Source organism: Carassius carassius, chromosome 20 (genome assembly GCF_963082965.1).
Source record: "Carassius carassius chromosome 20, fCarCar2.1, whole genome shotgun sequence".
Classification (NCBI taxonomy): Eukaryota; Metazoa; Chordata; class Actinopteri; order Cypriniformes; family Cyprinidae; genus Carassius; species Carassius carassius.
Window position 1 is genome coordinate 4,262,924 of NC_081774.1, and position 24,857 is coordinate 4,287,780.

General features: G+C 37.2%; 1 protein-coding gene across 1 annotated transcript; it reads left to right on the plus strand.

Moving 5' to 3' along the window:
- Positions 1-49: 49 nt before the first annotated feature.
- LOC132096954 (macrophage mannose receptor 1-like) lies at positions 50-24,163 on the plus strand. The gene is made up of 7 exons (XM_059502637.1): positions 50-290; positions 364-642; positions 19,429-19,447; positions 22,562-22,905; positions 22,996-23,331; positions 23,686-23,780; positions 24,041-24,163. The coding sequence occupies exons 1-7, from the start codon at positions 50-52 to the stop codon at positions 24,161-24,163; spliced, it is 1,437 nt and encodes a 478-aa protein (XP_059358620.1).
- Positions 24,164-24,857: the final 694 nt, after the last annotated feature.

Genomic DNA, 24,857 nt, shown 5'->3' on the forward strand with positions numbered 1-24,857 from the left:
TCAGAGTTACTGCAAACCGAGATTCATTTATCTGGCCACTGCTGACACCATGAATGATGTGAACAGGCTGGTAAATACAGTGGATCCTGGATACAGTGGTTCAGTATGGATAGGTCTCCATGCTGAGACAGAGTATCGCTGGGTCTGGTCTATGGGGGACAGTGTGATCTCCTGGGACAGTATGTGGCATCCAGGAGAACCAAATGGTGATGGGGAGTGTGTGAGGAGTTTTAATGGAAGCTGGTATGATGAGAGCTGCAGCGCTATTCTCCCATTTGTGTGTTTCAATGGTGAGTCCTCAAAACTGATCTGTTTTTATTTCCTCTTTGAAATGGCTGGTCCTTATCTTCTGTTTATGAACAGACAGCACTTATTATTGCAGACAACACCACACTGATTTGGCAAGTATCAGCAGCCCAGAGCAGCAGAATCTGCTCAGTGATAAATCATCGCTCTGGATTGGTCTGTTTCTGGACTCTTGGGAATGGTCCGATCAGAAGAGTCTCAGTTTTAGACATTGGGAAGCAGATCAACCATCCCAGAGTTCAGGATCTGGTGATTGTGTTGCGATGTCAAGAAAAAAATCTGGAAAATGGGCTCAATACAGCTGTGATCTACAGCAGCCTTTTATTTGCTATGGAGGTGAGTTAGCACAGATAACAAACTGACAAATGACAAGATGACAAATTGATTAGAAAACAGATAGCCAAACTGAAATTTTCCTGCACTGGAAAATGCACATTGAGCGATCCTTAACTACAGGTGGCCATTCTGAATGAGGTATATATCTATTGTATGTATATGTAGCCTGTAAGTAAGATATGTTTTTTTTTTTTTCACTTCCAGTTAAGTGAAAAGCTGAAGAGCATGGGACTGGAAAGTGACAGCAAATTAAGCTGGAGAAAAAAGGAAGGTGGAGATGTGTTTCATCGGGAGAACAAATCCACATCCAGTTCAACTGATTGAAATTTTAGTAACATTTAGCAGAATCCAAAACAGTAGAACATGTTTATTTTATTTCTTTCTTGAGATTTCAGTTACTGTTATTGTAATTTAATTCAGACTTTTATTTTTAACCATATTTTATTTGTAAATTTCAAATACAGTTTCTATGTTTTTAGAATTTAATTGTCTCTTTTTATGTGATCTCCTTAAAATAGGTAACAGAACCAAAGCATTTGATGGAATCATTTATTAAAAAAAAAAAAAAAACTGTCATGGTCACTTACTAGCTTCTCAGATAGCTTTCTATGTTATAGTAATGTTTTGTTCAAGTTTTGTTTAAAATAAAAAATAAAAAGAAGTATATGTAAGTAATGATGTTTCTGCAGTGACTGTGCAAGTTAGCAGTATAAGTGTATCACCTTCAGGCACTTTCCTGTGAAACTTTTTTGGCTGTTGATGTTAAAAAATAAATGTGCAAAATGTAATAAAGCAGAGAAAGGAGCAAAATCTAGCGACCCGGGAACAATTGCCGGGACACATTACCCATGTATTTTCTGGAATCGCAGTGTGAAACGGGCTTGAGAGACTGTTTACTTTAGCCACATTCATCGTGAAACTTGCTAATTAGCACATAATTAGGAGAGGCGATTTGGAAAGATTAATTAAAAACCTTATACTCACTTCCTCTGGAGGTGAAGCTAGATCACAAATGATGCACGCTAACATGAACACATTTATGAAGATCAGGCTGCATTCCCTTCTAAACGCAATCCACTGCATCTTAAGCGGCTCAGATGTCAGGAGTAAATGACGACTGCTATGTTCATTACATCCAACAATAAAACACCTCAATTGCTTAGGAGCCATTCTTGTCTATATCTTCTCCAGCGGTGAAACAATGGTGGACTGATGACAGCTCACTCAGGGCGAGTAAGATACCGGTCCTGTCTGTGCTGAAACACTACTGTCAATCAAGACAGGCGGGCATCTGAGATCAGCAAAATTTGAGAAAGGGGAAATGATTGAATGAGATTAAAAAAATACACTGGGTGGATTTTTATCATTATAGTATGGTTGTGTGTACATACTGACGACACAAATTTCAGTTTAAACAACTTGTAAAAGTGCATGTCACAGCCGATGACCCCTTTAAAGTTTATTATTGTGGTGCTTAATTGGCAAAGAAGTGCTGAGAACAGATGCATCTCTCAACAGGAAATTCTGGATACATCATAGTAGAGATCAATAAAATTTGGAGGGATGCTTAGAGCTACTGCAGACAGCATTATACAGACCTGGCCACTATCCAACTCTGAGGAAAATAACCAGATAAATCAAATTCTTTTACCTGGATATTATTACTGGATCGGTCTGTTTCTTGACTCTTGGGAATGGTCCGATAAATGGAGTCTAAAACGGATGATTTAAATGCCATTTGGGATGGTTTGCACCCGAATAGGATCTTCTACGAAAGAGAACAGTTGTTGTCATGGTAGAATCTCTCGCTGTGAATCCACTTGCGGACTACTTTTTCCCAGACCTGAGTGCTTTTGCTGATGGAATCAACAACAAATCCCACTTAAATGGGTCTAGTCAGCAATGGAGGAAGTGAGGGAGAAGAGGTGGGGCACGTGAAAGATCGAGAAAGAGACCTATGTCTTGCATATCGCTTCCATTTATTAGCAAACACTCAGTCCCATGTAATAAGATGTAGGAACTTCAAGCACATGTTCGTTTTCAAACACGCTTGAACTTGGATGAGAATGTGAACAGATACTCCTATTTTTATTCTGGGTAATTTTAATAATTGTGTATTAGAAACATCTGTAAAGAACATGTTTGGGTATGACACATGTCCAACTAGGTATAAAAGGACTTTGGACCAATGCTATGGCTCTATTAAGGGAGCATACAAAGCTTCTCTCCTTCCTCCTTTGAGTTCGTCAGATCATAACTGTATTCATATACTTCCATGTTATATTACTGAGCTGAAGAGAGGAAATGTCGAAACAAAAGCTGTGAAATCTTGGACTGATGATGCTATTAAGAGTATACGAGGATGTTTTGATTGTACTGTGTGAGTTGTTTTTTTTGGATTCATCTGCTGATATTGATGGGCTTAATGATGTGGTCAGTTCCTGGGTAACGCATTGTGTTGCTGACACTAGGGGTGTGACGAAACTTATCCCACGAGACAAGACAAGACACGAGACTTGGTTCACGAGAACGAGACGAGACAAGATTTGTAAACTTTTTTTCCTCAATGATGAAATGTATAGGGGGGGGGGGTTAAACTGAAAAACACACAATGCAAAAACATTAGGTGGATTTTGAAGTCAAATTGTACATATATTTTAATAAATCGTATGTAGCTATAAACAACATGTAAACACTGCAAAAGGTTTTGCCACAAACTCAACTGACAGGCAAGTAATTGCACACAATTATAAATAGTATAAATAAAGTAACACAAATGTCCTACAGTGGAAGTGAAGCAGTCAGTCAAGTTTAATTATTTAGCAAACTTATTTCAAATTTAATAAAATATTAAATATATATATATATATATATATATAAACACAATGAATGTATTTATTTAAAAGAATAAAGAAGTGGTTACCAAACTGGAAGATGCGACAAGGCTGAAGGGAAGTTAGGGCCCTATTAAATCCATTTTATTTTTTTCCTAAATTTAGTTTAATTTTTTTTTCCAAATTCCATTTTTTTCCATTTAAATTTTTCCAGATTCAAGGGGCAGACACTGAAATCATCATGAGCGTCACGTGCGCTTCAGTGTGTGTACTAAATGAAACCACGTGTCTGTGCCCCTTATTAACAGAGACCGACTAAACATGCAGGATTCATATTTCAATCGACTTTTGCAGCTTTATATTCACAGATACTAGTCCATATCATTATTTGATTTAAGTGTAATGGCCTACTTTGAATTAATTAATTCCAAATGTGTCAAATTCCATGACATTCCGCCAGTGAATTCTGTGAATTCTGTTTTTATGACTGGATAAAGGCTTCACTGCATAATTTTCCCACTTATCATGCGGCCACTTTCCTGATGTGAATATAATATCTTACATACCACCACTGGTCAAAGGGCCAGCGTCATGCAAATATATCTGAAAGATCTGCATCCTTTGACCACTAGAAATTCATAATACACAACATAACGAAATAATGTAATGTATACCTAATATACACAATATATTTTCTTGTAGGTTAAGTAGGCTACTATTAACAGTGTTGGGAGGGTTACTTTGGAAATGTAATAGGTTACAGATTCTAAGTAACTCTATTTAAAATGTAAATGTGACTATTTTCATGACTTTATTAAAGTAATGAAACTCATTACATTTTATTACTTTTCTAAATTTCTAATGAATTTTTTCAACTGTTAATCATTTTGAAACATTTAAAGCAGGTAGGGTTAACCTTATAGCAGTAGGCTACTCAACACTGACTTTCAAAATACTTCACATGAATTAAGATTATAATAATTACATTTTAAAGCACAGCCACCACAAAATCAGACTTTATCACATCTTTTTACTTTAAGACAACCCATTCTCACTCCAAAGGAGTCAAAAACCGAAGCATGGTCAAGCGCCCCTAGCGTCACTTTTATGACGCCAAATGTGCCTCTCGGCGTCGAAATATCGACGCCCTATGACCTTCATTGCTTTCAGTGGGAAACTTTTGGCGTCAGAACTTCGACGCGAGGACATGAGATGTTTATCGCTATGAAATCACGTTCAAGAATTCTCATTCAGCACACATCGCGATACTTGCTGTCAGTTCCACTGTTTGGGTGAGTAGTCGTAAATACGCTCTTTTAATGCCTTTTATAAAATGTAGCCTATTCTGTCTTCTAATAAAGGGAGTTACGAGATTAATTATTTTGCATTACAAGATGGTGCCATGGGCTTTATGGTTACAAACACTTGAGGGATAACTGAGAATGTAGCAGGAATGATCAACGTGGATCTTGTACTGTATTCAAACCAAGAGCATGCACGTAACTGATGTTCAGCATCTGAGGAGCAAGATAAGGGGGTGAGGAGGACATTTTTACACTGATTTTTGCTAATTAGTTTATATATATACATATATATATACACATATACACATATATATATATATATATATATATATTCTTAGCACTGCATGAATTTGTCCTTGTGTAATAGTGAAGTATCACAATGTGTATACATTGTCCTTGATTACTGCTTTACAGTGAGGAATAGATAAAGGCAAGTTGTTGCAGGTTCATCCATTATATTTATTGCCATTTACTTCAAAACTCAAAGAAATAATCTATTATTTTCATTATTAAATAATTTCTTTCTAATTTTTCCATGTTTCATCAAATGGCCTCACAATGTCCTGTCAAAAGCTGTCCTAGTCATGATGTAAGAATAGAAAACAGAGGACTGTGAAAACTGTCAGATATAAATGTGACTCAGCTCAGTTTGTTGTCCATGATGAGGAGAAAATACATATATGTAGGTTTTACTGCCCTTCTACCCCCAGGGGCCTAGTAGCACCCCCCGGAAGAGCCCAAAACTGTACATTTCAAATGGCTGTAAATCAGAGTCCAATAAACATATCAAAGAGAAAATGGGCAGGATTATTACTTATGCTATGCTGATAAAATAATGTTGAACTCAGTTTTCAGAAATAAATGGAAAGCTGGCATAAAGGCATTTTAAATATTGCTCACTTTAAAATAACACATTTCAGCCTGCCTCTCAAATATATCATAGATGTTTGCACAATGAACATATTTAGATATCCAGTTTTCCTTAAAATAAATAATTTATTTTGTTTCGTTAATAAAAAGTTTTAAACTACATTACCCACAACCCTCCATCGTTCTATCTATGGAAAGGCAACACTAGGGGGCTGTTTTTTGTAGTTCATTGAAGTTATGCACAGGGTTAGGGATAGGATCTCGCTAAAGATGTCATTTTTCTCAAGATAGCGACACTTCATTGTTGACTTAATATATTACTAATGTGATGCTAGCAGCAAAACATACTTTTTAACATGATGTGCTGTTTAAAATGGGTTAAAAGATAGTCCAACCACAGACTGTCCTGAAAATTCACAGCCAATGACATCAAAGCTGAGCAGCGGCGTCACACTTCCTTATCCATTTATGAAAGATGTCTTTCGTTTTTCGGCTGAAGGGATAGATTCGGTTAACAATAGATAATATTTGCTACTTATTAGATTCTGTTTTATTAACGTCTACACCTTCCTCCGTTGTTCAGCTTTACAAAAATTGGGCAATATTGATGTGCACATGCCTAGCACTCGCTGTTAGCACCCAACCGATAGATTCCTCTCATTAAATATAAAACAGATTTTTAAGATTTAAATTTTTTTTTGACCAAAGAAAAATATATTTACTAATCAAATGATGTGCTTCTAAAATTTACATTGTATATTACATTGTGTTTTAAAGTTATAATTGTTCACTGTAGTGGCCATTTGTCAACAAACAAAACAAATTAAACTTAAATCAAACCTTCAAACGACATCTTCTAGCACCCTGGGCAGGTGATGTACGCAGGCAAGAAATAAATCTAATTCAAACTGGATTCAGGGTTGTGGCTGGTTTATTTGTTCCAACTGAGCAAACAATAGAGCATCTCTCGCGCTGGTAAAAACCATTTGCCCATCACCCAGGTGCTACAGGACACCTCCTACTTCCTACCTATATTTACCTTTACCTGTGCCCACTACTGCCCTCAGGTGTCTAACTCAAACATTGTAGTTATTAAACTAACCAAAAATAAACTAAACATATAAATAAAACCAATTAACTAAACAAACAAACAAAAGAATAATACCATAATATATATTACTAATATGAGCAAAATCATAATAGTAAACAAATTAATTAACAGAATTACCACTACTGAAAGCAAACTAATGTAGCTCCAACACTCCGGCCCCTAATTGTGCATTATCACAATTACTGACTCTCAAAACGGAGCAACACACTATGTATTCTAACTATATCAGGCACAAATGTCATGCCGCACCTGCAAAGAAAAGAGAAAGAAAGAGAATAATAGAGGCAGAAAAAGAGAAAGAGAGAGAGAGAGAGAGAGAGTTCATGTGATCACACTGCCGCCTCCAGCAGCAGGCACAGCTTCGTCACAGGCCTCTCTAAGATGCTGGTCTTCGTTTGGAGCCGGACAGAGCGCACAACCCCATTCACATCTGATCTGACATCCAAAACTTTCCCCATCATCCAAGATCCTCTTGAAGCTGTAGCATCTGCCACAAGAACAACATCTCCAGGTGTAAGGTTTCTTCTTAGTGCTGTCCATTTTTGTCTCTGTTGCATCAAGGGCAGGTACTCAGAAAACCATCTCTTCCAAAAGAGTTCCGCCATGTACTGTATCTGCTTCCATCTTTTTCTGACATACAGATCATTTCTGTCAAACAATCCTGGTGGCATAATTGGTTTACCTTTCAGCAACAGAATGTGATTCGGCGTCAAAGCTTCCAGGTCATTTGAATCATCTGAGGCCCTTGTAATAGGCCTATCATTCAATATTGCTTCAACTTCGCAAAAAATAGTTTGGAGTGCTTCATCATCCAGGGTCTGCTGTTTAAGGACAGAGGTAAGAACACTCTTCACTGAGCGAATCAAGCGCTCCCAAACGCCACCCTGATGGGAAGCTGATGGAGTGTTAAATCTCCATTCTATACCGTCCTGAAGAAAGGCTCTTTGAATTTTACCATGATTCAGAGCAGTCAGACTTTCCTTGAGCTCGCGGCTGGCTCCAACAAAGTTAGTTCCATTGTCAGACCTGAGAGTTAAAACTGGGCCTCGTCTGCAGATTAACCTTCTCACTGAATTTATACAGGAGTCTGCATCCAATGTGTATGCTACTTCCAAGTGTACAGCACGACTAGTCATGCAGGTGAAGAGCACTCCATATCTTTTGAGAAGACTTCTGCTTCTCTTAACTTCAATGGGCCCAAAATAATCGATGCCAACATGAGTGAAAGGGGCTTCATCAGGCAACACTCTTTCAGTAGGTAAGTCCGCCATTTTTTGTTCAAGGAGTCTTCCTCGGTTGCGTCTGCAAACAACACAATCTGATATGACATTTCTAGCAGCAGAGTTTGCATTTATAATCCAATACTTTCGCATTAAACTGGACAACATATAATTTCTCCCAGCATGACCTATCTGCTGATGAATGTGGCGCAGAATTAGTGTTGATACATGCATATCCTTTGACAGAATAACAGGACTCTTGGATTCCACTGGCAGTGAGGCTTTGCTTAACCGACCACCCACTCTGAGAATCTCACCATCCATCACTGGGTCCAATCTGTACAGTGGACTGTCCTTGGATATAGATTTCACACCACTCCGCAGCGAGGTAATTTCATCCTTAAACCGTTAGTGTTGTACATACCGGATGATTGACAGCTCTGCCCTGGTCACATCTTGAGGTGTCAGACTCTGTCCTTTGAGCGTAGCCTTAAAGCTCTGCATTTGGCTTTCCACTTGTTGATGACAGTCTGTAATGTCCATACTGAGGTCAGCAGAGACATAAAGCTCCTTTCTTCTATGTCCCAATAACACAAGAGCATCCTTGATCTTAAGAAGCCAAGCTACAGCTACCTGCAATCTCTTCCAAGATGAAAAGTAATAAATCAGATGGCTCATAACATTGTCTGTGTCTTTAACAACAGCATTCACTGTCAAATCCCTTTTGATCTCAGGGTCAGGACCAGGAATCACCTGAAGATCTGAAGATAGGCCACCCATCCTTGGACTTATAAAGAAAATCAGGTCCCATCATCCATCTCCTTCTGTTCATGAGATCTTCTGCCCTCATTCCTCTTGATGCTTCATCTGCTGGGTTTTCCTTTGTCCCCACATATCTCCATTGATCAACGTCAGTTGCCTCTCTAATGACTGCAATTCTGTTGGCCACAAAGGTATAGAATCGCTGGCTTTCATTTGATATATATTTAAGGACTGTCGTGCTGTCGGTCCAGAAAACTGACTTCTCCAGCCTAAGTTGCAACTCCTTCTGTAGCATGCGGTCTACTCTAACAGTGAGAACTGCAGCTGTTAGCTCCAAGCGAGGAATTGTGGTTTGCTTCAGTGGAGCAACTCTGGCCTTCCCAATCATAAATGCAACATGCACTTTATTATCCCTTTCCAGTCTTAAGTAAGAGACAGCTCCATACCCAACCTCACTGGCATCAGAAAAGTGGTGAAGCTGTACAGTGATAGGGTTGCCAAAGTCATTAGGCTTAATGCAACGATCAATCTTGAACTTTGCCACCTTATGGAGATCTTCCAACCAGCCAGCCCATTGCTTAGCGAGAACATGGGGAATATCTTCGTCCCATCCAAAGTTTCTTTTAAAGAGTTCCTGCAGTAACAACTTAGCCACCATGCTAAATGGAGCAAGGAAACCCAATGGGTCATAGAGGGAGCTGACCACCGAAAGAATTCCTCTTCTTGTCTGTGGTTGCTCTTGTGCTGAGGCCTTAAATCCAAATTGGTCAGTCTCAACATACCACTGCAGTCCTAATGTGCGTTCAACAGGAAGTTGATCTGTATCCAAATCCAGCTCCATCAAATCTTTTGCTCTGTGACCTTCGCTGACAGAGCGCAACACTGAACGACTATTGCTGACCCACTTTGACAGAGTGAGTCCTCCTTTCTGACAAAGTGCAGTTAAATCCTGGATCATTTTCCTAGCTTCTTCTTCTGAGGACATTGAACGGAGGCAGTCATCAACATAAAAATTGTTTTTCACTGTACTCACAACCTCTGGAGGGAAGTGTTCTGTGTTGTCATCTGCAGTTCTCCTCAAAGCATAATTGGCACCGCTTGGTGATGATGCAGCTCCAAATAGATGTACCTTCATGCGGTATTCCTGAAAAGCCTGTGCAGTGTCACCACCTGGCCACCAGAGAAAGCGGAGAAAGTTAATGTGCTCATTTGAGACATGAACCTGATGAAACATAGATTGAATATCAGCCACTATTGCAATAGGCTCCTGCCTAAATCGGACTAAAACTCCAATGAGGCTGTTGGTGAGATCAGGGCCTTGCAAAAGCTGACTATTGAGCGATGTTCCTTTATATGAGGCTGCACAGTCAAAAACAACTCTTAGCTTGCCCTTCTGAGGATGATACACCCCGTGATGAGGGATATACCACACTTTCCCATTGCTGTGTGTCAGCTGATCAAGAGGAACTAGCTCAGCATGTCGCTGTGTTATTTCATTTAGGAACATAGTATATTCCTCCTTAAAAACACTGTTCCTGTCAAACTTTCTTTTCAGGCTCCATAAGCGCTGCTCTGCTATATAACGATTATCTGGCAAGGTTACATTTTCCTTTCTGAATGGCAAGTCAATACAGTAATGACCTTCAATTAGTTTTGCTGTACTACTGACAATATCCATGAACTTAATGTCTTCTCTGGACATTTCAATCTGCTCTTCTGATGATTTCTCACTAAAGTCATGGTGATACTGCTTAACAAGCATTTCGTGCAGGTGTTCAACAGAGATGCGATTTGCTGTTACAGCTGAATAGCCACTCCTACCTCTACAGCTTCCACCATGAAGAGGACCATTAATGACCCAACCAACCCTGGTTCTGACAGCATATGGGCCCTCATCTTGGCTATTTATTACTTCCCATGGCTCCAAAACTTTAGGGCCGTCGGTTCCAATAAGCAGATCAACATTTGCATGAATGTCATGGAGTATTACATCCTTCAAATACGGCCATGGATCAATATCTGCTTGTCGTGGAATATTAAGTGTAGACACAGGTATAGTTCTTTGAGTCAAAACATCAGGAAGCTCTATGAAATCTGAAGCACCCATACCAGACACTTCGAGACCTGACAAAACATGAGCATTCACAACCTTTCGTTGGCCCATTGTTCTCAACAAGATGTTTGTCTTCTTACCTCGCAAATTTAACCTTTTCGCCATGGTTTCTGTACAGAATGTGCCGGAACTGCCAGGATCCAGGAAAGCATATGCTTGCATGGTCTTATTATTCAGTTTGCTTCTGACCTTTACTGCAACAATAGAGAAAGTAGAATGATCTTCCACACCGGCCCCAATATGGCCACACGTCTGAAAGGTTACGGTTGAATCACTTGGAAAACTCACAGGATGTTTGGCTTGTTCTGCAGATATGCCTTTATCCTGCCTTTCTATATGAAGGACCCCGGGATGTTTCTGATGACATACATAGCAATCCAATCGACTCTTACAGTCCTTGCCTGTATGGCCTACCTTCAGGCAACCAAAACAAATACCCTTGTCCTTAATGAAGTTGATCTTGTCCCGGTGTGCCTTGGCTTTAAACTGTGAGCATTGACCTAGTGTGTGATTTCTCTGCAGGCAAAAAAGACAGCAATGAGTGAAGGGGGTGCTATGTTCTGCAGGCCGTGCCATAGCTTCTTCCCTCACAGGAATGACATTCGTAACGTAACTGCTCCCTTTCCTTCTTTGTCGTAGCTGGCTGCTACAGGAGGCCTTAACGTTGGGATGTTGAGGATCTTGAATGTTTCCAAAAACTGGATCTAAAGCAATTTTCACTTGTTTCTCAATAAAAGATCTTTTAAGAGAATTTACAAGATCAATGAATTAAGCTCTCTGTCCACTTCTTTCTTGCAGATCACATGCAGTATTCCTCCATTTTTCTCTTAGTTTGTAAGGAAGTTTTAAAACGATACTCCGCATGTTAGATGGTAAGTCCAGTTCCCTCATATACATCACTTGTTCTGTTAAGTTTGAACATCCTCAGAGAAACAAAGAGAATGATTGTAATCCTTTTACATCTTCACCTTTAACGGGTGTCCAGTCAAATATTTTTTCCATGTAAGCAGATGCAATTTTATATTCATCTCCAAAATGCTGAGCAAGAAGACTTTTGGCTCTTTGAAAGCCTTGATCTGGAGGTATATGTTGACAACTATGCACAAGATCCTTTGGCTGCCCACTAGTATACTGTTCAAGGAACTGCAAACAGTCGCTGGGATAATTCGTTTTCTTCTCCACCACATTCTCAAAGGCTCTAATAAAGGATTTATATTGAAGAGGATCTCCATCAAAAATTTGCAGATTTCTTGGAGGAAGAACAGAGGATATATTTTGCTGAACCAACAGTGCAGTGATTTCGTTTTGTTTTTGCATAATGCCCACCATGTCATTTTGGTTGTTACCGCTTTGAGTTTGAGAATTTAATATATGTCCCATTTGACGTCCATTTGCAGTCTGTACTTCTTGATATGGAGCTTCTGGCCCAAACGGCCTTCCATAAGTTCGCTCGGCAAATCCTTGTCTTGGTCTAAAAACTGATGCCGGATCAGGTACAGCAAGAACATCATTTTCAGGTGGGACAAAGGCTTTTGTAAGAGGATCTAAACCGACGGATCTTTGAGCTTTGCTCCTCTCCAAATAAGAGTTCATTCCATCAGATAGTCTTGAACCACGCTGTGATGAGTTCACTTCTAAGACCTGAAGCCTTGCAGTTGTAGCTGCCAAATCTGTTTCAAGCGCCAATTGCTCCTTTTCTCTACGAAGCCTTTCCTCCTGCGCTTCTATATGATGTTTCCTTTTTAAAGCTTCGGAGCGTTTAAGAAGAGCTGCTCTCTCGGCCTCCGCATTAATGCGCGCTGCGGATGTTACAGAAGTCTTTGATATACCAGTGGCGCGTGATTTTACAGAACTTGCTCTTACACTTAAGACATTAGAAATACTGTCTTCAGGTTGTATTTCATCATTAACGCATCCTGTGTCGATAGGTTCTTTTGGCTGTGAGTATGGATAACCAGCCTTAGACAGCCACTCCTTCACATCTTCCATAAATGCATGACATGATTTCATCTTCTCCTCAAAGTTTTTAGTTTTAGTGTTAAGTATTTCATCTTCTGGTAGAGGCAATTCCATAAATGTTTCATGTATATCGAGTGCTTCTTCATAACACTTAATGAACAAAGCGAGCTGAGTGTTCACTGTGTCTGCATTTTCATTTAATTCTATTAAGTGATGGATTTTATCCATAAGCTTTTTAGCCTGGTTAGTTTTTGCAGTGCGTTTTTCTTGACAAGTTTGCATATAAAAGCACATTCCTTTAGAAGTCAATTTAATTGACCGCTTTGATTCCGGCCTCTCCACATCTGACATTTTGTTGCAAACCTATAGCCTATTTGTTGATAATATCAGTGAAAGTTCACAATCGGGCAACAAGGCTAGCAAAAGAAGGTAACGTTTATTGAAACAACTTTGTTTTAGAAATCAAATCCTCTTCATCCAAACAAGGGCACACTGGCTTTATTTTTTATGAATATAAACCACCCAATGCCTTGATAATTCAACAAGTGCACAGCCAATTAAAGCAGTCCAAGTTTTAAGTTCATGTAACTTTTCATGAATCCGTTTTCCCATAAGACATTTCTAGCAGTACATACCGACTGGAGATTTCTTAGCTCAGATTAGGCCTCTGTCTCATGCCAAAAGATACTCCATGAATGGTGATTAAAACAATCCATGTTGATTTTCCATCGGGTATCCCAATAATATCCGAAGCTAATTCCAAGGAAAGTTTTTCTTCTTTCTTTAATCAATGGGTAGGTTTTTACTTGATGTAGTGGCCGTTTGTCAACAAACAAAATAAATTAAACTTAAATCAAACCTTCAAACGACAACTTCTAGCACCCTGGGCAGGTGATGTACGCAGGCAAGAAATAAATCTAATTCAAACTGGATTCAGGGTTGTGGCTGGTTTATTTGTTCCAACTGAGCAAACAATAGAGCATCTCTCGCGCTGGTAAAAACCATGTGCCCATCACCCAGGTGCTACAGGACACCTCCTACTTCCTACCTATATTTACCTTTACCTGTGCCCACTACTGCCCTCAGGTGTCTAACTCAAACATTGTAGTTATTAAACTAACCAAAAATAAACTAAACATATAAATAAAACCAATTAACTAAACAAACGAACAAAAGAATATTACCATAATATATATTACTAATATGAGCAAAATCATAATAGTAAACAAATTAATTAACAGAATTACCACTACTGAAAGCAAACTAATGTAGCTCCAACATTCACATTTGTGTTTCTGTGATTTACCATTTCTCTACCATTTGAAGGAATAAAAACAGAAAGAATAAATGAATGAATGAATGAACAAATAAATACATAAAGCATAATGAACATGCATATTTTGTAAAGATCTTCCATTATTTATTGATATGTCAAACTCATTTAAAAACGCACCCAAATTAAGAATAAAAAGGCAGTTATGTTGTAAACGTTAACTATTTTCAGTATGCAAATGAAAATGCTTTTATTAAAAAACAAAACAGGAAATACAGTATGTCTTTCAGAGAACACTGGAAAAAGCTGACCAAAATGTTATACAACACAATGTAAATGTTTCAAACTCACAAAATAACACCATGAAGACATGCATGTCAAGTGTGCAATATCATCTATAAAACTCTATCAGCACAGCATCAAATAAACACTGATTGTTTTGAACAATTGATTGGCTGAACAATGGAAGACAGAGAAAGTGTTCAGGAAAACAAACACCTGCTACCTTTGACAATAACATCATGAATTCACTTCATGACTGGAACTAGGGGATGACTGTGTATGAATATCTCCTTTACTAAAACTCCTGATGAGAACTGATGCTTTTTTTAATGATAAAAGCATTAGGAAGACACCAAGTAAAGTTTACTGTATGAAACACAATGCTTTATCAATACGAAAAATACTATTTTTAACTATTCTTTTCATCACTGGTTCTGTAATGTATTCATTATGAGCTTATAATTAAAACAAAGTTACATCTCCTGCAAAAATCAAACCACTGTAAACTCTAATCACTGATCCAGGGACCATTTCTGTGTGTGGGGGGGATAAAGAGTTAACGAGGTGAGTCCTTGTGGAGTCCATGATGGAGAACTACAGTGTTATCTGCAAACAATCCTGTAAGACAGAAAGGAAGGAAATATTAAATTACATTCAACTTATACATTACACTGGGTTTTGTTTAGAACACAAAAGCAGCCTCTGTAAAGGTGCTCTATAACTAAATGTTAAATGCATGCATTATTAAAAGCAAGTAATAAATAGCAAGCTATAGTCATATGAATTATTTTGATATTGTCAGATGAGACAGTCCTGGGGCTTGTACAATATCATACAAGTGATGTGCAACTGTGTTTAGGGTTCTTTTTTAAGACTTTGACCCTGTCCAGATACCCACACTTGCAGTCGTGGCCACTTGAGAGTGTGTGTACGTGACAGTGTGTGCACAAGACTGTCCCTGGTCTTAATAATGCCAAAGCACAGCGTCCTTAACACACACTAAACCTCTCCAATACTGTTCCGGAGCACTATACAACGCTTAGTGTATCCCATCATACATCATGTTTAGGAATAAATCGTCAGACTTTTTGCCGAGATCTCACAAGAGGTCACGGAAAGCTGTTCAATGTACAGTATGTGAAATATTGATAATTAGATATTACAAATCTCTGTAAACACATAAGTGTCCCATAAGGCAGTGGCTCCCTATCCTGGTTCTGGAGAACCCCAACACTGCACATTTGAGACGTCTCCCTGATCAAACACACCTGATTCAGCGCATCAGCTCATTCTCGAGGTCGGACATCCGGGACTTTTACTCCCATAATGCACTGCGCGCGCATAGCAACCGCAGCGAAGGGTAAAACAAACAAGCGCTCGCCATTAAGCAACACGAAGCGGAAGACAAACGAGCGCAGAGCTGTCGAGAAAACTGCCGAGAATCATGCCTAAAAAATTAGCAATGATTCGGCAAATCAAAGAATAACAAAATAATACCTCTGCAGAGATGGCCACTCAATTTTCTGTTGCTATGTTATGACATTGCTATGCATAATGGTCGGCAGCTCTACACTGATAAGCAACAATGAAATGCACTAGTTGTGTGGGGAATAAGATACGTTTCTGCAGTTAGTCTATTTTTGCTTTTTTGAAAAAACTGTCCCTCACTGACACTGTACAAGCTGTGCCACTGACAGACTGAGCTCATTACAGCCATTGTGTAACAGTGCTTTTGAATAAACATCTTTTTTTTTTCTAAATGAACATAGTTAATGTAATCGATGCTTGATGGGTATTTAAACATGACTGCAAGTGTAGGACACATGGTATGTACACATGGTGTTCATACCAGGGGATTTGATGAGGTAATTGCAAATGTCTGGATACTCGAGCCTGGGCCATGCCTTTGGGTTGTTCTCCCAGGACTCAGCTGGATGTCGATAGGGACAAGATTGTAACGTTAAACCTACAAGCGACAGCTTTCTGTGGTACCTGGTCAATGCAGGCGCAAGTAGACTTTCTATATATTGATAAGACATTCTGTAATAGAAGAAAGAAGATCTGTATTTGTATAGCTGCTAGCGCCTTTCACATACATGTAACGTTAGCTAACGTTAGTCACAAAGCGCTTTACATGAGTGTTTTATTACATTCACTTCACTTCTCACCACCGACATACATTCGCATACACAGATATCATTCATCATTAATACAAAGTAGTCCGTAAGTATCCATAACTGACATAATCCACAACAAAATGTCTGTGAATAGATACCTTTTTGATTTTCCTCGGGCTTTGCCTTGATTGCCTTCGATTTGTTTTACCCTTCATACATGGCGGCGGCTTGTTGCTATGCAGGTCACATGATTTGTGACGTAACGCCGACCAAGAGAATCAGTGAAGTATCCAACACCTCAAAAGTGTGTTTGTCAGATAAGAGACACCAAAACCGTGCAGTGCTGGGGTTCTCCAGGACCAGGATTGGGAACCACAGTCATCAGGTCATGAAAACCTAGGCCAAATACAGGAAAGACGTCAAATAATTAATCAAGTGGTCAAGTGCAAAGATGGCAAGTGTGGGTATTTAGACAGTGCAACAGTTTAAGAAACGACACATGCTGTACAAATGATAACAGCAGGAATGTTTGATAAAAGGGTAAAACTATCACAGACTTACTGCTGCAAATGTCTGCCTCCGCAGCTTTCTGTCGTCTCCATTTCTGAAGGAATACTTCTCCAGAAACACCACTGGGCTGACTGCTTCCTTTACGTCTTTTCAGCTAAAAATAAAAATAATAAAAAAGGGGAGAGAAAATAAAATTGAATTATATACAGATTGTTAATAATGATCTGTGAGCAAAATATTTAGATATAAACTGATATGAATGAACTGCAAGATGGAAAAATACATTTTTTGTATTATTAAGTTTTAATTTGTTTTATTTGATTTTTTTTTTTGGCTTTATATTAAAAGGTATTAAAAGCATGGTACAGAACATATGATAACTGTGATATCTGTCATATAAAAGCACATAAAAACACTAACATTACAGCACATAGCTGGTTTGGTGATTATTGTATTGTTGTATTGATTACTAATATACCATAGTAAAACTACAGTTACTGTGGTAAAAACATGGTAAATGTCCCGTTTACTGTGTTTTAACTTCACATTTCATTTATTACTTTTGTAAGTGTCGTGATAAACACGATTTTACTACAAATACAACATAATTGAACCTGAAATTAAGAAGGTCTATGGCACGTCACGTGACCGATAGAGTTTAATCACACTAATTAGCAGCTGTGTTCATTTAGTTAAACGCAATGAAACTCAAAGACAGCCGCGGATGACCGATATAATACAGCGATTAAACCTATGGCGCTAATCTGAGTAATAAAGAAGACAGAATACATTTTATAAAAGGCATTAAAAGAGCGTATTTACGACTACTCACCCAAACAGTGGAACTGACAGCAAGTATCGCGATGTGTGCTGAATGAGAATTCTTGAACGTGATTTCATAGCGATAAACATCTCATGTCCTCGCGTCGAAGTTCTGACGGCAAAAGTTTCCCACTGAAAGCAATGAAGGTCGTAGGGCGTCGATATTTCGACGCCGAGAGGCACATTTGGCGTCATAAAAGTGACGCTAGGGGCGCTTGACCATGCTTCGGTTTTTGACGCCTTTGGAGTGAGAATGGGTTGTTTAAGAGTGTTCTGAGGTTATATACAGATTTAAAATCATAAGATATAGTTAAATAGTTATGATGTTATTTTTTTTTTTAAATCAGATCCTTGTTACAAGAAACTACTTGCTACAGTTCGACAAGAAACACTGGCATGTAGCAATGCATTATGTGTGTGTGTGTGTGGGGGGGGTAATCTTAAAAAAAAAAATCATATGCATAAACCCAAATAGGAAATAAAACAATAACTGAATAAGCATGTCTCATGAAACATTGGTGTTTCATATTTTAAAGCAGTCAATACAGTTTGGGAAAGAAACCATTCATGTCTATGTATGAAAATATTCGCATGTATTCCCTTTTGTTATCGTTTTATATAAAACAAACATACATACATACAAATTTTCCTTATTCTGCTGTGTATGTTATGTGACTCATGGAGTGTTTTGATTCAAGGTCATTTCACACCGAGTCCTACATTGTTGCACGTTAAAAAATAAATACAACCTCACGTTGTGTCAATCACGTTTACACACAGCCTCCGAAACCTTCGTCTATCATTAAAAAATTCTGATCAGGTTCTATTTTCTGCATTTTTGCATTCATTTTGATAGGAAGGGATGATGAATACGAAAAAAAAATAAATAAATAAACAAATAAAAACGCATACAAAAATGTCAGACTCAATGTTGTATCTTCCACATGATCCCTTTAGGATAAGATCTTCTGACCAGTGACAACATGCTAAAATGAAATCAAATGAAAATGAACCCTTTGAATATCAAAGTTGTCTTGTCATCAAAAAAAATTTAATAAAATTTTACTTGAAGCATTTCACATTTTTTCTTTGAGAGAATATAATATGCTATGGTGAGTGTCCTCATCTCATTCTGAAACTAAACTTTTAAATGTAAGAAGTATAATTTGGTGTGCACTGTAAAACCGAACAGTGAAAGTTAATTAAAAAATGAAAGTTAATTTCACTCAAATTATAATGAAAGTTCATTGGACTTAATTGAAATAAGTTCTGTAAACTCAAAATGCTGTTGTAGTAAGGTGAACTTAAAATTATTGCGTTTTCTTGTTCCCAGCATGCTTTGCATCAGCCAACAAGGAAAATAAATGTAGAAATTAAGTGTTATTTTGTGTGTGTTTTTTTACACAAGAATAACATGGAGAGACATACAGTAGGTTAGTACTTAAATGTTGTGTTATGTTAGGATTTACATATGTTTCTGTTATATTGGTTTTGTGTTACCGTTGGGGTGGGATCATGGAAGCGAGACTTGGCTTGGCTCCCATGGCCCTCAGCCCCGCCCCTCTTTTAGGCTTTATTAACGTAAAAAAAATACGTCCAATATTTTAAGACAATAAGTTTCCACAAATGTTTTGAGTATTCTTAACTTACCAGGTTTTACAGTCTATAGAAATCTGTGAATTTTTATGTAGTGAAATGTGTTAAATGGTAGCTGGAAGCATTAACACATTTGACAAAACGTCTAATATTCAAATCTGCTAGGGGCAGGGGATTTGTTAGACTAAATGGCTAAAGGTCTGGTCCAAGAACTGCCCATTTAGACTGTTTAGAGGCGTGTTTATGTGAAATTACCTGGAGACAGCAGGGAGTGTTAAAATATGGGGTGAGTTATAACATCATCAGTTTAACCAATAAGAAATGAGCTACAGGGGTGAAATCACTCTTAAATGTGTCGACCAACCTCCTCAGGTGTCAGTTGAAGCTGAAAGTCTCAGTGTAAAAATATAAAGGATTTACAGAAGAAAAAAAAAACGTTTTTCAGGTAAGAAATTAAAAGATCACTTCTAGGCATAATTTGATTTATGTTTATGTTAGTGGACCATAAATTACAGATCTAGAAGAATCTGAATCAGCAGGTTTTCTTGCTCTATGCAAAAGGAAAAAAATCTATTTTAAATAAAAATAGTGGTTGCACCTAGGGGTGCCCAATAAATATCAATAATTTGTGTGTGTGTGTGTGTGTGTGTGTGTGTGTGTGTGTGTGTGTGTGTGTGTGTGTGTGTGTGTGTGTGTGTGTGTGTGTGTGTGTGTGTGTGTGTGTGTGTGTGTGTGTGTGTAAATGAAGAAAAAATATATTATAAATCTTTTCCATTTAAAAAAAAAACATTAAGTTGCATGGTTGCGTGGGTGTACAGTAGTTAGGAATTGGCCTAATATTATATTGAACAATAAATTTGTGCATATCCATATTTTCTATTAGTGAAGTCATAGCAACAGTGTTAATTTAGTCAACTAAGAAGAGGACGTTGACATGCTAAAACTAATATCTGATGATAAAAACTATGATGAAATTTATGCCACGTCTTTGTTAACTTGACAAGACGGGACTATAATGTAATTTGAGGACTAATAACATTATACACAAAGCAGTCCAGATGTCTGTCGTGTGTAGAGTATCTCACGTAAATACAGTCGGTCATGGATTAAATGAACGTTCACAGGTGGGTGAACACTGAAAGTGTATCAGTATTACATGCATGCCTTCCATCTTAAAAGGACAGCATTCCTAATTAAGTACATATCCTTGTCATTAATGTTAACAAAAGATATTAAATAAATGTACAAATGTTAAGTAAACACTGTAATTATTATCTCTTTCGTATTTGTCTTATTGCACTTTTTCAAAATGTATTAATTATTTATAATATCTATATTGTATATGAACAGTTATATTTTTTATAAGTTGCTCCCTTTTCACTACTGTTAAAGGGATAGTTTACCCAAAGATGAAAATTGTCATCATTTATTCCAGTTAAATCCTTGATTCAAGTTTCTCTTAAGCTTAACTGATTTGGTCTAAAGAGAGAAGAATTAATGACTACCTTTGTTTGAAAACTAGAATAAAATAGCTACCAAAATAAATGTTGCTAATTGCAGTTTGACTAAAAGTAATTACTAAATGTTAACAAAAATACAATGACTTTTCGTGAACTAAAATTATGAAAGACTCAAATAACTAAAATGTGACTAAGACCATTAAGCATTTTCGTCTCAAGATAAAGACTAAGACTAAAGACTAAATCAAAAATGCCTGTCAAAATTAAGACTGCATAGTAACTGCATCCATTACTTGATAATAATTCACGGTGTATTAATATAAAAGTGTTTTTGATTGTGCCCAGCAACTGACTAATGTGAGACATGAAATATTTTGCAACCTTTAAAATGATTTGGTCTTTTAAGTATAAACGTTTTTGTATTTTTTACTAAAATCTCAGTCAAATTATCTTCCAGATGAGTCATTTTGTTACTGGTATTGATGTGATGCAATATGTAAAAACATCTTGAGAATAAGCTATTTGAATATCAAAGCTCCTCATGTCTTTCATGTAAATCAACACAAAATCATCTTGTGCAGCATTTACTGCTGCAATGTTACACTTTTGCTTTTAGTGAGTTTAACATTAACATGAAACAGGCAAAAAATGTAGATAAGGAAAACTTGAATGTTCAGGAATCATTATTTCAATGAATATAAATATTCTTACTGCTGTTGTGTGTTTAGCTCCATTTTGCTGAATGTCTGAATGTGTTTATTCATCTCTTTGCCCACATTGTTTTGACATATATAGCTATTTTTTTATTTTAATACAAAATTATATTGATACAAAAACATTGCATGCATATTTTAATTAGATTAGATAAGATAATACAACAGGGTGAACATTTCACTTAAAGTTTTTTTTTTTTTTTGGGGGGGGGGGGCAAATAAAAAAAAACACTGTATTAATGAAACAAGACCACATAGTTGTATCAGACGTGTGAAATTAATGTGAAACAGATAAATACTCTGAACCCCAAGCCAAGTTACACATAACAAAAAACTTTAGGTTTTGCTCCACTTTCCCCTGCAGTACCTGTTCTGTACAGCAGGTAGAAGTATTGTTAGGAGGAAAATTTTAACCATCATCTGTTTAAGTAACAAGAGAACTCTTGCAGAGCTTATGTCTCACTTTTATTTTTAATAGTTAATCACAGCTCTATTATGTACAATATACCTTTGTAAGTTTATAGTATTTTGGAAAGTTAAATCACTCACTTGAGAGCTTTTTGATATCACATTTATTCATATTTTCCGAAGCAACTTACTCTGCGCATTACACTGCGTATTTTATCAGTTAATACATTTCCTGGCTATCAAACCCATGTGTTCCTAGTGCTATGCTATTGTTATCAAGTACCTAATGTCTAAGATGCAGGATCTTATGGCTAAAATCAAGGCTACTGTATGTAGCCAGCTCCTGTTTGCATTGTAAACTTTGATGAAATTCACCTGATCATCTCTTAGAATCTACCAGTGAGGATCTGTGTGTGCAGACATGTACTGGAGTCTGTTTGCGCTGCTTCTGCTGACAGGTTGGTGTGATCATTTGTAATCTGTAGTGATGTGTTTACATATACAAGGTTTAACTTTCACTTTCACTTTTAAAATGTTGATTTGTAACAGGGCTCTTCTGGAGCAGTTCTGGTCTTTCTCGCCCGTACTTCTATATAAATAAAGCAATGTCATGGCCAGAGGCTCAGAGTTACTGCAGAGAGAGATTCACTGATCTGGCTACTGCAGACAGCATGGATGATGTGAACAGGCTGGTAAATATAGTGGATGCTGGATACAATGGATCAGTGTGGATTGGACTGAAGGGGGGGACACAGAAACGCTGGGTTTGGTCTGATGGAGAAAACAACACTTCTCAGTACTATAACTGGGATTCAGGACAGCCAGATGGGGATGGAGATTGTATTGCTACTAATTCTGGGGCTTGGCATGATGTGCCATGTTACATTAATCTATATTTTGTGTGCTATGGTAAATTTCTCATTATTAAAAAGTATTATTGTGCAGTTTAATTGGAAAAGAAGTGCAAAGAATTTATACAATATTTGCGTTTCTCAAAAGGAAATTCTGGATACATCTTAGTAAAAAGCCTAAAAACATGGAGAGATGCTCAGAGCTACTGCAGACAACATTATACAGACCTGCCCACCATCCGCAACATTTCAGAAAAAAACCAGATAAATCAAATTCTTTTATCTGGATATTACATCTGGATCGGTCTGTTCTTTGACTCTTGGGAATGGTCTGATAAATGGAGTCGTGTCTTCAGACACTGGGCAGCAGATCAACCATTCCACGCTTCAGGATCCGGTGACTGTGTTGCGATGGCAAGAAACAACTCTGGCAGATGGGCTCAATACAGCTGTGATCTAAAGAAGCCTTTTATCTGCTATGGGGGTGAGTTTCACCAACAGAATTAAATTATTAAGGTAAGATTAACTTATTGTCCAGAAGGAAATTTGTCTTGAACACTTACAAAATGATAGTTTAGTCTGAATAACTACATACATATAATACTGTACATAGAGCAACCCATCACTACCCTACCCAACAATATACAGTGAATACATAAACTACAGAAGAAAAATAAACAAAATTTCACACTCCCCCTAATGCAACATTTACAAACAACAGAAGGGGGGAAAGAAAATGGTTTGTAGATCACTCTTTCAACAGATATCACAAACAACTGAAATAGGTTTCCTTCATTGTTGTATATTTTATGTTGATAACTTTAAGTATTTTCTCTAGATGACAAGAGAAAACAAATTGTGAGACTGAAAGTCACATGTAAGGGAAAATGTGCATTGAATGATCCTTCACTACAGACGGCCATTCTCAATGAGGTTTGTATCTGCCTTAAACTGTGTTTAGTGTCACATTCTGGTGCAACAACACACTTTGCCAAGAACATTATATGCATTCAAAGAAACGACTGAAGAATAATGTATTAAATTACCTTAAATGCAAAAAGCACCACTGATAGCATCATAATCATCATTATTATTGCTGGGTTTGTTGTTATTTAGTGCTACATATTATATGAGGCATATATATGTGACATGAAATGACAGGTTTATTTGATTCTTTCTCACTGGTCTTCCAGATAAGTGAAAAACTGAAGAACATGATTTTGGAGAGTGACAGCAAAATAAGCTGGAGAAAGGGGGAAGATGGAGAGCTGTTTCATCTGGAGAAAAATCATACAGTTAATTTAGATAATAAATAGCCATCTGTAATGTACTTTTGAAAACTAAAACAGTTTAAAAATTTTGAGTAATGTTATTGTTTTAAAGAACTGGAAAATAGAAGTACAGTAGTACACTAACAAAATTAATGAATCTAGCTTAACTTTAGCTAGAAATATTTGCATTCTTAAAAGATTAGATGCTACTTTTCTTTCAACAACCTTCACTTAATTTCCTTCAATTCAAAATAATTATTATAATTTAATCTTTTTAAAATCTTTCAATACTTTATTTTAAATTCACTGTGATTTTTTTTGTACTTCAATTCATGCATTTTGAGATTTAGAGATATAGCCTACTGTATGTATATGTGTGCCCTTATTTGATAAGTAGAATATGATATCATTAATAAAATAAACTTACAGGAGATCCAGCTGCAATAATACAGTGCATATTTTCCTATTTTAATATTTCTGTATGTCAGATTTTGAACTGTAAAAACACAGCACTCTTTTATGGTATGTGTTTAATTTAAAACAGTAACTTAAAGGGATTAAAGCCATTCTGTAGTTGATTTACTTGTTGGATTATGGAAAAATATTCAGGACCATTTGTAAAAGTAATTTCTTTTTTTTCAGTTGCGTTTTCCATATGTGGACGCATAAATTGTAACTTAATCCAAACGCAATTGCAATTCTTGCATTACGTTTGCGTTTTTTTACTTTCGCGAACGCA